At 37.1% G+C, this 16853-nt stretch overlaps 1 protein-coding gene across 2 annotated transcripts in view; it reads right to left on the bottom strand.

The window, feature by feature from the left end:
* ANGPT1 (angiopoietin 1) overlaps positions 1-16853 on the bottom strand; it is a 250069-nt gene that overhangs the window by 43462 nt on the left and 189754 nt on the right. For both annotated transcript variants that reach the window (XM_079796022.1, XM_079796023.1), the window contains exon 6: positions 9075-9176. In XM_079796022.1, the coding sequence (XP_079652148.1) occupies positions 9075-9176 (102 nt within the window). The remainder of the gene's footprint in view (positions 1-9074; positions 9177-16853) is intronic.

Consider the following 16853-nt stretch of genomic DNA (forward strand, 5'->3'; position numbering starts at 1 on the left):
GTCCAACAGACATATGAAAAGATGCTCCACATCACTAATCATCAAAGAAATGCTAATTAAAATCACAAAGAGATATCACCTTATACCTGTCAGAATGGCTGTAATCAATAAATCAACAAACAATAAGCATTGGTGAGGATGTGGAGAAAAGGGACCCATTGTGCACTGTTTATGAGATTTTAAATTGGTGCAGCTAATTCCTCAAAAAATTAAAAATTAAACTACCCTACAACCTGGCAATTCCATTTCTGAATATTTATCCAAAGAAATCCAAAACACTAATTTGAAAAACTATATGCACCCCTGTGTCCATAACATTCACATTTTAAATAGCAATTAGCAAACCTGTGAATCCAGGACTATAATCATTCACTGGCATGAGTTTGGATTTTGAGGCTGAAGATTGAATGTGAGAGCTAGTGAGTGAAGCTAGTGGCTGCTCTATACCTGAATCTCAATGTCTCTATTGTTTTCTTTAGGGCAATCCGGTCAAAGGTTGTTAAGTGTTCAAAACAATTTCTTTGTGGGGAATAAAAATGTTGTCCCCAAAAGAAAGCCAACTGTTAATGTTGGAGGTGTTAGTGATAGGAAAATAAAGAACTCTAAGTCTTTATGTGTTCATAACTGTCTCAGAAACAATTCCTTGGTAACATGTGAAATTCAGTGTAATTCTTGACCTAGGTGTTATCCTTCTGACCAGACTATGAGCTCCTTGAGGACAGAAGGTGTCTTAAATTTGTGAATCCTCATAGGCTAGTGAAATACTGGCATGTCCAGACACACTATTAAAGCTATTCTCCAACTTAACTGAGTTTTTCATTAATTGAATACCCTTTGTCAGAATGCACTGGGTATATGGTCCCCTGAAGACCGTCTATCTATAGCTCAGAGTAAAGATGTAAGACCCATTGAGGTCAGTATTTCAGGGGCTCCTTTCTTTGTCCTTAAGATGCACAAGTCACACTTGGCAAAAGTTCCACAGGGACAGGAAGTATTAAAGCAGCTAGGATGTGCTAAGCATTTTACACATATTTATGACAGTTGGTGCCACATACCAGTGAGAAGGGAGAAGCTTACCTTCTCCAATGAATAAGCAAAACAGAAAGTTGCACAGGAATGAAGTCAAAGCATTAGTACATTCTCAGTTACAGCAGCCACTGGGAAGAAAAAGAAGACCGCTGGGATGTTCCTTGCATTTCCTCTCAGCTCAGACATGTCAAAACCCTCTCTCTAGCCACTTGACGATTCCCTCTTCCATGTAGTCAGAAGAGATTCAGTGATTGCACTAAATGTGAAAGGGAGGCTGGGAATGATGAGGTGTTAAGTTGTGGGTCACATATTTCCATGCTGCTGAAAGCACTGCATGGATAAGACTGTCCAGCTCCCCCAGGGAAATGTGCAGAGACCTTGAGCCTCAGAAATGGACGGGCGTTAGTATCTTTCCTAAAGCCTCCATCCCCATCTTGGCATACAGGTTTGTACTTGCAAGTGAGATTAACAACCGTTCCTAAACAGTTTGCTTTTTTTTTCTCACTGAAAATAGTGGAAGAAGCAACTGAAAAGCAACAAAATTTGTGTTGAGAAACCAAAATTCTATATCATGTACCTTCCTGAAAACTATCTACACGTGCTGTTATTGTGGGAGCAAAACCTTGGGCTACAATGAATCAAAATGGCTTTTAGGGAGAGAGGGTGTAGGGAGGAAACCTTCTAATGGCTGAAAACGCAGTGATGCAGAAACAACTGTTCCATCATAAAGATGAAAAATAAATGAAAAAAGGGGAAATGGGTTCCCACATTAGTCAACTGTCTATTGGATAATTTATCAGGCAGACCACGAATCTGATGCCTAGCAACAAAAGCTTGGCTTAGACTAAACATCTTCTATTCCCCGTCCCGTTCTAATTTGAAGCCTTTCTGCCACGTATGTGCTGTGGACCGTCCAACATCATTTCTGAGCCCGTTTCCTTCTGCAAAATATGGATAAAAATGTTGTTTCCATATAGAATGTTTTAGAGGAAATGAAATAATTGAACTAAAGCATTTAGCTAAGTGTTGATACATGAGAAGCCCTTAACAAAATTCTAGTTGTTGTTGGTATAGTTAAAGTATATATCACAATACAGAGTAAATTTCTGTTGACTTGCTTCTCTCCCATGAGACTGTGAGCTATTTATGGGTGAGTAGGTTACTTTCTACTTTGTATGAGAAAGGAAACAAAAATAATAACCTAGAGTCTTATCTTAGCCTAAAAATTAATAAGGGGATACATAAAAAGTTTTTAGATGCTAGAAACTAATGTATTCCTATGACAAGGATGAGTGATGGTTTATACAAATGAGCACTAGCATTTTAACCTTTTGCACTCGGATGTCGAGATTAAAATTACTCTTTGAATGTATCAATAATTTGAAATATAAAAAAATCCAAAATAAATAAGTTTGTATGAAAAGAAACTCCAGTTTTTTATTCTACTGCCACGCTTTGTAAAATCTGGGGTATTTAAAAAATTAAACCCCAAGTAGAATAAAGGAATCGAGAAAAAAGCAAGCGAGTGCAAAGGTTTAATCCTAGAAGCTAATCTATATATATATAACCCTAATATAAATAGACCGAACGGTGGAACAACCAAACAACTGAACAACCGGTCACTATGACATGCACTGACCACCAGGGGGTGTCGCAGAACATGGTGGGCATTGGTCATGGCAGGATGGTGGAGCAGGTGAGCAGGGATGCCAGACCAAGGTGGGGCGCTGGTTGCTGTTATCAGGGTGAACCTATGGTGGTTACTGAAAATTCTTTGCTTCCGCACACCACAGTCCCACCCGGTGCTTGTACTTGCTGCTGGCACCAGCCCCAATTGCTCAGTGCTATCAGCAGGTGTGAGCGGCGGCTGCTGGTCCCGATCACCCCTGAGGGCTTCTCCACCTCCCCCTGCTCCTGAGGGGTGACTGGGGCAGCAGCCACCACTTGCACCCGCTGACAGAGCCAGCACTGCTCATACCTGCTGCTGGCACCAGCCAATCACTCTGTGCTGTCAGCTGGTGCAAGTGGGGTCTGGGGCTGTCAGTATGTGGGAGCAGTGGTGGGAGCAGGGCTTCCAGCAGAGAGGGGTCTGGGGGCCGTGGCAGGAGAGGCGGGGCGGGGACACAGAGGATGGGCTGAGACCCACCCATGTGCCCACTGCAACCTCGGGGTCCACAGTTCCTTTCAAGATGCACGAATTCTTGCACTGGCCCCCTAGTTATTGAATAAGAAATCAAAACCAACAGGTTGCAATTGGGACTAATCTATGACATAAACCAAAGGGTAGGCTACTTTCTTATCCTTACTTCTGCTTCCTAATGCTAAAGAAAAGCTGTCTCCTTCAACTTTCCTCTGTTCCTGTTTAGTTTAATCCTGTTCTTTTTATATAAGTTGTAGGATCTACAAAAGAGGTAATTTTTGAGATCTTAAACCCATACCAACAAATTGATAGCTCCTACAGTTGCTTTCAACCAGGAGTGCATATCAAAAACAGCTGTGGAGCATTTTAAAAAAAGAGATGACTTGGTTTCCCCTCATGCCAGTTTTGACTCAGCATGTCTGGGTGGGTTTAGAGATCACACATTTAAAGGTTTCATAGCTGAGCCTGCTGTATACCAGTGGTGAAGAACCATATAATCGTGATGGGAAATAACTATTCCTAGGGCAAATTAGAAGGAATATCTTAACCAGATCAAATTATCTAAGTGGTACACGGAGAAGAGATAAGTGTAAAACCTCATATTATATCCACATCCATATTAGAAGGCAAGTTTTGATTATGTATTATGGACTGTCCTTTAAAAAATTCATATTCATGCTTGAAATACAGAGATGGATATTAAAAATAGATTTATACATTAGTGCATACATAACAGCTTGCCACAGGTCTTTATTTTACTCCAAATAGCCTGTAACATCCATAAAAATAAAAGCTTGAACAAAATTCAGTGCTGATATTGAAAAAGCAACAAGTCCTTAGTGAATAAACAATAGTAATAAACATAGAATTTCTTTAAGAATTCTATAGCATATTCTTTTATAAAAAATACTAGAAGCCCAGTGCACGAAATCATGCTCGGGTATGGTCCCTAGGCCTACCCTGTGATCAGGGCCATCTTCTCCAGCTGCTGACAGCTGGCCCCACCTCTGCCACCACCCACCCTGGTTCCCTGTTCGCCATCCAGCGATGAGAGCCTGACGACTAGGGGAAGAACCAAGAGGTTGGTCATTTACGCCTGCTTGCTGGCCCCACCCCCGCTGCCGGTTGCCCTCTGTGTTTGGGGCAACCGGTGTGGTGGGGACCTTGGCCTGGCACTGCCTGCATCCCCTGTCACCCACCCTGGGTCCCCATTTGCCATGGACGATTAGAGCCTGCTGGCCGGGGAAAGGGACCGAGAGGTGGTCAGTGCACCTCATAGTGACTGGTCGAGTGGTCATTCTGGTCATTCTGCCATTATGGTCCCTGGGCTTTTATTATATAGGATTGCTTAGTTACACCAATCACAACCACATGAAAGATTTTTATAACATAATTCAGGTAGATTATTATTTCTATTTCTCCTTTAGCTCTTTAATAAAAGGCAGTAGAATGTAATCTTAACTAATGCTAACTTAAAATTGGCCTTAAAACCGCATTTTGCTTTAAAAAGGCACACAGAGGAAAGACCAATATTCATTAATTTTTGCCAAAACTTGCAGAAATGTTCTGTTGTGGTTTGTATTTTTCCAAGTTAATGAAATAATTGTCTCAGATTTTGTTTTGTCTGATAATGCTCATAGGAAATGTTGGCTTTTTATAGCTGAACACAATTGAAACCAGACACAGTCCATGTATCCTAGGGGTTTCATCTCTTTTCATATAACTAATTAAAGAAAACAGATAAGAAGTCAAGGTTACTGAGCTGTGTTGTCCAAAGGTGCTTTAGTTCACAATTCAATCGTGTGTCGCCTCTAACTGCTGAGACACTCAGCCCAAGAGAGATCAAAAGAATGATTTCTTTCCACATTTTAAATTTCTTATAGATTTTTCTCTTTTTAATGTGAAGATGTTAAAATGCAGTTGAAAATGTGCTCTTAATTTCTTTCCAGAAACAAAGAACTCCCAGAAGGTATGGTGCTCAGGCTGAAATATTTGTATTAATAGGAAGCTCTATTTATGGGGGTAATTTTTTTTTTCAATACAAAGCCAGGTTGTCTCCAGGGCATTAGTCACTGCCTTCTATAAAGTTAGGCCACAAGGGTACTGTTTGGAACTCCTAGCTTGATTGGGCTTTATGTGCAAAAGTACTGCTGATAAGTGTTATTGCTGGAGGCAACTAAATAGTATCCTCATGGCTTGAAGGAGTTAATATAGTTCCCTAAGTGCCTCGTTAAAAGGGCCCACTCCAGACTTCCCTCTCGCCAAACATCTTTACAAATCCATAAACCAGATTTTGCTGAATCTCCTCATAAGGAAGTTTAAGTGAAAACAAAGCTCAGGTAAAAGATCTTTGCAGGCTTAAGGCAAATGTTAAGAATGAAATAAGTAGTAAATCCTCCATGTTGAGAGGTTTTAAAAAATAATATATAATATACCTTTGTAATTTCATGTGTTGATAATTTTAACATATTTTTTCTGGAAACCGTATGAGGCAAGAGGCAGTCCTTAGGTATCAGCCAGTATGAAGGGAAGGAGAGAGGGGAGGCAGAAAAGAAGGCGGGATGGAACTCTATTTCTACACTCAGAGCCAGAGAAAGAAGTGAAGCGTTTTAGGTTATACTATGGTAGATTGGTGAAGACTGAGGAGGAAGTGGTGCATGCCAAGAAGTTTCTGTTTTCCCGAAGGATGTACACGCCCCAGCAGCCAGTTCTGATGCAGGGAGCAGAGGTGGGTGTGATTGATAAGAACTGGCAGAAGGAGTCTACAGCCATTTTTTGTGGAGTCATGTTTTGTCTGCAGGTGAAAGAAAAGCTCTGGGAGAAAACAACTGAAACACTTTCCACCATATGTTTTGGTGAAAGTTAACCAAGTTGTAACATATGATGAATTCTTTCAATTAAAACAAACAGAAAAACAGTCGTCAGACTCATTTTTGCCAAAATGTTTCAGAATTTTGGACCTTATCTCATTTTCTGCCCATGCAGAATTGACAGCTGATAAATTGTTCTAGTTTGAAGAAAACATGATAGTCTTGCTATTTTAAAAGGGAGAGGGGAAATGTCATAAAAGCTATGATTAGAAAATAATTCCTTTTCATTCCAATAATAATAAAAAAATGCATGGCATAAAATGCACATAAATATATATTTGGTATATACTTACAAGACATAAATCAATATCAGACTTCATATGTCAGACTCTCTTACTTACTGTGACTAGTTTGTTATGGCAGCAGATGCTTACAGCTAATAAGTCACTATTTTGGAAAGTCATCATGATGACAACTTTATATTCATTTTTCTATTATCATTAATATTCATAATAATGTAATGTAGATTTGCCTAAATCTACATGTATAGTTTGATTCTCAGATGACTTCTTCACATCCCATTTTAGTCACAAAAGTAATCATGAGTTAAGGTGGTTGGCAAGATAAAATTTTGGCAGAGTTAAGTAAAAATTTTGCAGTCGTTGGGTAATAAAAATAACTACTGTTTACTGAGCATTCAGTGTACCAAGTGCTTTATTTGCATCTAATCCTCACAACAGCCCTTGTAAGGCAGGTGAGGTATTATTTTTACTGAGAAAGTTAGGTATGTGTGAAATGATTTGCCAGAAATCACTTCATTGAAGACTCCAACAGTTATAATGCGAGGCCCTCCTTTAGAACTTAGGTTCCTTTTCCACCATATCTGTTTTTAGAATCAGAAAGAAACTGTAGAGCCCAACTGGAATTTCAACATTCCAGTCTCCACAATAACCCTGAAACATGGTGCTTTACCTTCCACTGAGTGCTTCCACTGATGAGGGTCCTCACCTCTTAATAGGCAGCCCATTCATATTGGAAACAAAACATTAGTTTTGCTCAGACTTAGTCAAATTTGGCCTCTCTGTAACGTTCCTCCATTCATTATGCAGATTCCTTCCTTAGAACAATGTTGAAATGCAGATTCTAAATCAGGAAGTCTGGGGCAGAGCTTCAGATCCTGTATTTCCAATAACTCCCAGCCAGTGCTTGTGCTGGAATCCCTGGATCACACTTTGAGTAGCAGGTTCCGGTACTACATACTTCTATCCAGTCAACTAAACCACTATCAGTCCGCTTTATACCTTATGCTTTTTTCTCCAGGTTAGACACCCAACTACTCACTTGCTCTACATATGGTTTCTAGATACCGCCCATCCTGGTTGTACCCTCTGGGATACGTTCACTCATTCACTTGTGAAAATCTCCAGAATTGAAAGTATATTCTTGATATAACCAGACCATGGCAGACATCAGTTAGATTCTGAATTTTTGCAACTAAAAACTCTTATTAAGTAGGTTGTATACATAAGGCTTTGTTTTTGTTAGTAGCCAGCAACATAAAATGAGCTTATAACCAAGAAAATCTCTCCATATTTCAAATACTAGGTTCTTAAGCTAGTCACCTTTATTCCATATTCTCACAGTTAATTTTGCATAATTTTGGTCTAGGTAAAAGACTTTACTTTTGTCTCTGTAGAATTCTGTTTTGTTGGCTTCCTACCTTTCTATCTTGGGTTTATTGTTTATTGAAGACATCAAGATTCCAATTTTGTGAAACTCCAAACTTTATTAACCCACATTCAGAGTGTTCAACTGAATATCTGATAAAAATGTTGTAGACACAGAGACACCACTTGAGGCTTCCCTTTATTTATTAAAACCCTTTGTTGACTGTTATTTAACCAACTATGAACCTACTGATGAATGAACTGTGATGTTGACCAACCACAGTTTTTACACATTGTTTACAAGACAAAACTTAGGGCATTTCTCTTCACCTTTTTCTTTACCTTCTTTCTGAGAGAGGAATTTATCAAAAAATGGTCAAAAGAAGAATTATCCAGACTTGGATGTAAAAAAAAATAAGAATTAGTCCATAAATGAAAATCCCCTTCCATTAATTTGCTTTGACATTCTGTCGATAGATTTTAATACTTAATATTTTAGGCATTCGGTATGTGATTACTGGATTATGAATTATTTAAACCATCTACTATATTATCTTGGAAAAGTTCATCTTCCAACTTGTTCATTTTCCTCTTAAAATAGAGACAGTATTAGCTATAATTCACTATAGGTTTGATATAAAAATTAGAAAATAATTTATTATAAGGCTGGTACATGTTAAGCATTGAAAGGTTAGCTGTGATGATGATAATGATGCCTGCTGTTATCATGGAGACGCCAATGAACCATGCCTCACAGTTCACACTCTTGTGTACACCTCTCCCCTTGAGCGTGGACTAGCCCTGTCATCAACTTTAAACAAAAAAATAAAAAGAAAAAGAGAAAGAAAAAGCAAAATGTAGTGAATGTGAAACCCTGTTATTTCTGGGTCTAATAAACCTTTAAAAAGGCCTGGAAGCTTCTATTTTTTGTGCTCGAGGGATGTCAACTGCCACATAAAACCTCCGATGACCCTGGATTACGGTACATGGAGAAGTCTAACCCAGTCACTTGGAGGAGCTCTCAGTCAACAGCCAGCAGTAACTTGCCATCCCTGGGGCCATCTAGTAGCTGTCCTGCTCCATAACCCACAGCCCTGCACAACTCCCTCGACCTGGCTCATGTACCCAGCCTAGGTCTGAGTTCTAGCTTCCCCCACCCTCATTCACCCAGGAACAAATCCAGGCAGAACATAACAGTTCACCAAAGAATTGCAGTAACACATTTTTCTTTCTAATGCACACATGGAAACAATTTACTGAAAATGATTTATGAGTATCTTGTGTTTAATAAAAATAATGTCACTAATTTATCATTTCATTCTTAAAATAACTAAAAAACATCTAAAAATTCAAGAGTTTATCACATAGTGTAGTAAAGATAACCTCATGATAAAACATCAAAAAAACTACTAAATTCTTCCATCTTACCATTTTATATTCTTTCCAACCTCTTTGGAAATCCACACTTCCATCTTCACGATGCTGTATCACAGTCCAACCACCCCCATTAAGATCCATATTGCAAAATACCTGACAGAAAAGGGGGAAATAAAATCAAGTCAAGAATTAGGTTTGTTTTAAATAAACATGTATCAGATATATTTTAAAATAGAAATAGGATGGATAGGCCTATAGATAAAAAGAATAAAAATTACTATGTTGAAAAATGTTAATTTAGACATGATTGGTTATTCGTCTTATACTTGAGTTATTTCTGATTAAATGCTATCAAAGACACATTAGTTACTTATAAACATTTAAATCTGTCACCTGAAAATTGTTTCAGACTATAAAAAAATTTAAAGATCTTTGTTTTAAATGGCAACAAGTACTTGTGTATGTTCAATTTTTAAAATATTACTAAAGTTTCCAAAAGTACAGACCATTTTCTTACCAAAACTTAAGACTTGAGATTTTTAAAAAAATCTTTAGTTAATTGAAATGGCAATATAATCATAATAAAGGTTTTAGAAAAACAAATTTTAAAAAATCATTTGTAGTTAGGTATTACATATTTCATTGCATATTAACTTTTATATACTTACATATTACAATAATTATTCTTGATGGTTCAGTGTTACATTAGAGGCAAACATTTGTCCTTGGCATATGGAGAACACATTATTTGCATGAATTTTCGTCATGAACATTAAGAAAAGAACATGACATACTGTATTCCTTCTGACTGCAACAAGCATTTCTTTCCCATGAGGAAAAGTTATCTGACTCTTTCAAAGAGTTATGCTTATTTCAATTATTCTAAATACAATAGTATTTATTTAGAAATTGATTCATTTCCCTCAGAGTCCACCCAAGGAGAGAAGCATATCTGTAATGGGATCATCTTTTGAGAGCAATCACTGTAATTGATGCAGCACAAATGTGGCAGTTTGATTATTCAAGGGCCCAGCGATGGGGAACACCATTCCCCTGGCAATTGACTTCTAAAGCATGTTGGCGGCTGGCTAAAGGTGTAGAAATGATGCAACAGCAGCACACAGGCTGTGTGGACATAGAGCTAAACTCTAATGAAGGGAAAAACTTCAAGGGTTTTCCCTGAGGCATCAAATGCGGGGCACAAATAGCTAAAGGCTAGTAAAACAATGGCAAAAACTGTCATTCAAAGGACAAATTATCTATGTACTTCTTCAGAGTGAAAGGAACTAAAAGACACATGCCTATTTGTGATCATATAAACAGGTAAACTATTCTCCCGAGGGCTGGTCGGCCCTCTAATTTGACAACAGCCACCCATCAGTACATCTTCACAATCTCTAGGAACTAACTCACCTCCAAGATTATAAATGTGGAATCCCCCAGTCTAGTTCCCCCTCAACTAATTCCTTAACCCTTCTGTACCTATTGATTGTCCTCAACATAGGCTCCAGCTAGTCTTTTGTGCTCCTTTAATTCTAATCCGTTCATTTACTTATTTTTTACTCAACAATCATTTCTGGCATTGATTCTGTGTTACAAATGGATGTTAATGATAAATAAAATATGGGTCATATCCTGAAAAATGCCTAAAAGTTTCAATAGTGACTACTCCTATGGGATTAAGAAGATGCAGGAGTCTGCAATTTTCAACCCTTGTGACCTGCAGAATGATGAAGACAGTGATCTAAATGAGAAATTTAAGGAAGAGAGCTAACATATGAGAAAAGAAAATGATTATGGTTTTAAACATGTAGAGTGTAAAGTAGTATAGCCATCCAAAAGGGGGAGTTATTGATCAGTTAGAGATGATCTACTGAAGGTCTACCAAGGGTAGATGGATAAGAGAATAAGGGAATAAGAAAGGAATAGCCATTAACTATAGCATGCTCTTTAAGGGTCAGATAACTTAAACTCTTTACATTAATTTTCTAACTTATCTTACAACAACCCTATGATGTAGGTATGATCATTATCCTGAGTTTACAGCTAAAAATCCAAGGCTTACGTACTTCAATAATTTACCAATGGTTATTATTAATAATAAGTGATGGATCCAAGATTTGAACCCCAGGTCTACCTAATTCAAAATGGTATTGGGAGTAAAATGCTTGAAAATAATGGTTGATAGTTTGAAGGTGGGCTATCTAAAGATGAAAAGAAAAAAAGGGGAAAGAGATATGTGTGGGGGAGGGGTAGGCAGGAGGATCCAAGAAAGGGCTTTGTAAAGCAACTGATGGAGATAAAATACATTAATAGCCTTTAAGAGGACAGGGACTTCATTTTATTTGCTACTGTTACCAGTTCCTAGAGCAGTGCCTAGCCCATAGCGTGTACTAAATGAGTACTTGTTGAATAAATAGAGATGCAAGAAGAAAAAAAGAAAAACTTGGTTAATGTAATGCAAGACAAGAAGGGGATGAATTTTGAGTTGGGGAAGTGATCAATTTAATCAAATATTCCAGAGAAGTCAAGACAAACAAAGATTAAGAAAATACACCCTCAAATTTAAAACGAAGGAGCTGTTAGTGACCTTGAAGAGAGAGAGTGCAGGATTCCTGTGACAATGAAATCCAGATGGCACAGTTTAAGGAGGGAACAGGTGGTGATTCAAGACAAGTGGCCAAGGTGGAACTTTCCTGGTGAAATTTAAGAGTAAGTGATAATGTCAAGAATGCAGTTTGCTAGTGGAAACTGATGGCACCTGTTTCTTAATTAAATTTTACCCGGCCTGGACTAGCTAATCCAGAACTTCTTTTTACAGGTTTTTACATTTTAATGGACATTGATTGCCTGAAATTTTGTCAAACTGTGTTTACAAACCTATAAAGTTCACTTACATACTTGGAGGTAAGAAATAACTCCATTTATAAATGTAGAGTGTGTAGAGAAAACTATTCTGTACAGTGTTTATTTATTATTATCTGTTCTTAAAATTCTATGAAAAGTTTTATAATCACTCACAAAGTTTAGAAAAAGACAACCTTCCTTTTAAATGAAGATATCCAGTGACTTAAAAATGCTAAGATGTTTTGAGAACCCTTCCTAGAGAAAAAGCCAGAGCAAGTCAGCTACATGGGAGATGGAAGTTACTCAGGAAGATACTGTTTGGAAGCTGAAGTGCAGAGAAATGAGTAGGTTGAGCATATACTCTACAATTCTTGTTAGGGCTCAATAAAAGCAGACATACCAGGCCCCATTTGTTATTTATGGGCATAATAGAACTGAATGGCACTTTGGTCAGGGGATGGACTTGGGTACTAGATTACCTGTGTTCAAATCCCACCTCTACTTTCTCTCTCTTTTAGATATTTTGCAAGGACTAACTGAGTCAATGTACATAGAGTTTTTAGAATTGTGTTCAGTACACATTAGGCTTTGCATTACTCACATCTCTTGGATGTATGTAACATATAGTATGTATTTATATTATGCACTATATACTCTGTACGTATCTCATATATTACAGTATAATTTACTATTGTATATAACTGCATATAATGAATGTACACAGCCAAAATACAGGGTGTCCAAAAAATGTATATACACTTTAACAGCTGATAGCTCAATATTGAAAATGGAATGTATCTTAATAAACACTGCCTTTGCCTTGGCTGGTTTGGCTCAGCGAATGGAGCATGGGCCTGCGGCCTGAGGGGTCCCAGGTTCGATTCTGGTCAAGGGCATGTACCTTGGTTGCGGGCACATCCCCAGTGGGGGGTGTGCAGGAGGCAGTTAATCGATATTTCTCTCTCATTGATGTTTCTGGCTCTCTATCCCTCTCCCTTCCTCTCTGTAAAAAATCAATAGAATATATTTTAAAAATAAATAAACACTGCCTTTATAATTATTCAAAGTATATTTACACATTTTTGGGACACCCTACATCTATAAATTTAGTAAACTGTCCTTAAGATTACGACTACCAGCTTTTTGTTAATAATACTGGCATTACTAATCTTTGCACATGCTACTTTTTATTATCATGCATATATTTAAAATGTTGGATTCACTCTAGGAAAAAAAGAGACCGTGCTATTTCTAGTCAGATGAAAAATAAAAAGCCTATGCTTAATAGATGAAGGAAGTTCAAGAAAAAAGGTGGTTGGTTTCAAAAGATTTGAGACATGAAAGGACTTGAAAAGTTCATTTGCCATTATTGTGTGGTCTGTGCTATCTTCCTGTAGACAAGGGCCTCCTACATTTACTATGCTGGTTGCATTTATTGATCATATGACTTGGGCTTAACTCTATCCAAGAAAAGATTGAACTGGCTCCTATCCCAGGCAAGGTCAAAGCTTTCAAGCATTAAATACCTTTTAACATAATACGGAGATTTAAACCCAAACAAAAAGGGGAAATTTGATTCACATAGTTCTTATTTTTTATGCTCCATACAAGTTGGAATGATTAAGCTTGTGGATGCTAATTATTTTTCCATAACCTTGAATAAAAAAGGTTCAAAACATTTGTCATAGTCCTTTTCTAAGAATTAGGGAAATTGTGAACTCAGAAATAATTTTTTAATATTTTACAATAAGGAGAGTTATAATTTAATGTTTTTTTAATGAAAGTAAGCTAGGGATAGGGCATTTGGTTTCAGAAACTTATGAAATGAAAGAAAAAAATTTATTTCCTGCTACTATGCATGGAAGAGAATTCAGAGAGGAAAATAACCACAAGCTATTAATAATATTCAAGTAAAAAATAATGTATATATAATCTAATTCTCATTGTCTATGTACTTGAAAAATTAAGTAGTCCTAGAAAACTGCCTTTGGCTTCCACATTACATTTGAAAATATAACACTTTTCTAACCTTTGTAGATATCCTTTCTTGGCAGGGAATGATGGTGGTCAAAACAGGAATTGCATAAAAATTCTCTATACTTGCAATTCTTACTCTGCCTAAAATAGCCCAATTTTATTGATTGGCCCATATCCCATATCTTATATATTTGAACTTTTTGTTTTCTTTTGTTTTTATATAGGTTTGCCTTGAGTTTTTGATCCTTGCTAAAACTTCCACCAGCATCACAATGAGCAAAGATTTGCTAAATAAATTCAAAAGTATTACCAAACTTTATATCTACAAAGCACAATCTACTTGGAAGGGTGAAGGTCCTACAGATGAATTTTCTAAGCACTTTTTATAGAATTGAAATATACCAATGATTTATATAAAAATAGAAGAATAAAATGGATTATAGGGTGAAAGGGTGGCTTACTAGAGCATAAATAAATTTTACATAATTTTTTATAATAAACTATTTTCTAAGTCACTCATATAGGTTCAAACAGTGCAATTTTAGTCACCACTTAATAAGTAATTATCATACTTGGCCCCTGTTAAGATGGCATACTCTGCAATTGATTCCTTTGTTACAAAGTCTGTGTTCAATATTTAATAACTATGTGTTTGGAGCAAGTTATTTTCCTAAAATAGAGATAATGGGAGCATCTATTTCGTAGACTTGTTGAAGAATAAACATGTGACTACATATAAAGTTCTTAGATTATGACCTGGCAAAATATTAGTGATTAATACATTTGAACTACTGTGTTAATCAGCTCCTAAATGACAATGGGGGAATTCACACCATATTTGTTCTTACTAATGCCAACCTATGTGAATATAATAATGGATTTAAAACAAAATTTTCTACCTACAAAAAAGTGCAGATATAACCATCTAAAGTATCCATCTCCACATTAGAACATTACTACTTCTGAGAGGATTCATGATCATAAGGGGAACAGATAAAACAAGGGAATGCACACCAAAGTCAAGAAGTTATCAAAGTCTTTCTCCCGTCTGCTCAGTTATCTCCCCCCTCACCATATTATGCCATTATTTCCATTAAAACTAAATCTGGTAACTGCCCTGACCAGAAGAGGAGAGAATGGCCATGGGGCCATTTCTACGGTGATAAAAATTTGCTTGTTACAGGCTGTACTAATTTCACTGCTAATCTGTTCAGGCTACAATGTTTTCCTAGGCCCAAATCTCAGAAGTTTAATCCAGATATTTGACATTTGTGGATTTAATATTTCAGATTTTATTTATTCAGGAACCCTGAAACTCCATAATATGCAAAATTCATCACTCCTCAGAGGTGTAAATTTAAATCATGCAATCCTGGTGAAACCAACATAGGAGTCAGCCACTGAACTAATGAACTAGATTCTCCAAGCCACTCCTTTATATAAATATGAAAAGCACATTTATTCAAGTTAATGAGTTATTATTCAAGTTTATGAGTTTGAGCTGTTCAAGATAATGAGTTAAGATTGGCTATTTTTCTTCCACCCTAAAAGGAGTGTGGCTCTGCAAATGGCCTATGCACCATTTGTATTTCAAAACATTTTGAACTAGAATAGAGTTGTGGTTATATATGAATTAAAGGTCGTGGAATGATCAAAACTGTATTTGTAATGTCTGCACCATGGCCACATGGCGTACTGGTGATGGAGTGAAAAAACATTCTAAAAGTGTGCATGTTAATCTACAAACCTTAAAACTTATTTTATTTTTATATTCATATATATCATAGAGTCATTAGGAGTCTAAAAGAAGTGTCACAATATTTTTAGTTAACTGTATTGTCCTAATCAAGCTATGTTACAGCAGAGCTAACAATAATTTAGGGGTCCTTTCAGGTCTTGGGCGGGATGTGAGTAAGTATAGAGAGCATTATGTGAGCTCCACTACTCCACCCCAAGACAGTTTCTGACCACTTTACATGCTCTGTGTACTGTGGCAGTGTGTGCAGTGTTTACATGCCTGTGTGTGTGTAAAATGGATTTAAGCTTAAGTATGATTTTAAGAAAGCAGCAAGCACAGTAGGGAGGCTTCATGTCAAAGGATTTAAAAGGCTCCTCCTATAAGTTGCCCTTTCTCTTTACTCCTAGACTTGCCATTGTAATGTCACAGCTTGTTTTTAAAAGGCCATGGAGCACTTGATTCAGTGACATCTTTCACTGAAGCCCAAAATGAAAAAACAGGTGGAACCAAACTTCTCTGGTAGGTGGCCAGGTCGCAATGCATAGACCTGAGCCTGCCACCTCTTCTTGTGCTTTCTCCCCCACCTCCAGCTATATGCATGGCCTCTTTTTAGGGTAAAATTGTGTCCTAACAAAGGGAAAAAAACAAACATTGAGCTAACTTAAACCACGAATCCTTACTGAAATCAGTAAAGAGAGAACACTGGGAGAGACTTTCCACCTTGACAATTGTGTGACATCTGACAAACTGTTTTCTAAGATTCATTTCCCTGGCCAATCAAAGGAACTTAACAACAGGAAAACTAAGTAAGTCAGGCTTACTTATGATGCACTACATAGAAGTGTTAATGTTACCATCAGCAGGGCATTTATTCATTCATTCATTTCAGCACATACTTCTTGAGGACCTATGATGTGCCAGAAACTATGCTGGGTCCCAGGAAATCAAAATAGAAAGGTACATACAGTGGAATACCACTTGGCCATAAAAAGAAGGGAATCTTGTCATTTGCAACAGTATGGATGGACCTTGAGGATATGATGCTAATAGAAATAAGTCAGACAGAGAAAGACAAATATCTTATGATTCTACTTATTTGTGTAATCTAAAAAATAAAACAAACAAACAAAACTCATAGATATGGAGGACAGATTAGCTATCAGAGGGAAAGGGGTTTGCAGGGTGGGCAAAATGGATGGAGGGGGTTGACCATATGGTGATGAGTAGACATTGCAGTGATAATTTTGTACTATATACAAATATCGAAT

Source organism: Cnephaeus nilssonii (assembly GCF_951640355.1).
Source record: "Cnephaeus nilssonii genome assembly, chromosome: 18".
Classification (NCBI taxonomy): domain Eukaryota; kingdom Metazoa; phylum Chordata; class Mammalia; order Chiroptera; family Vespertilionidae; genus Cnephaeus; species Cnephaeus nilssonii.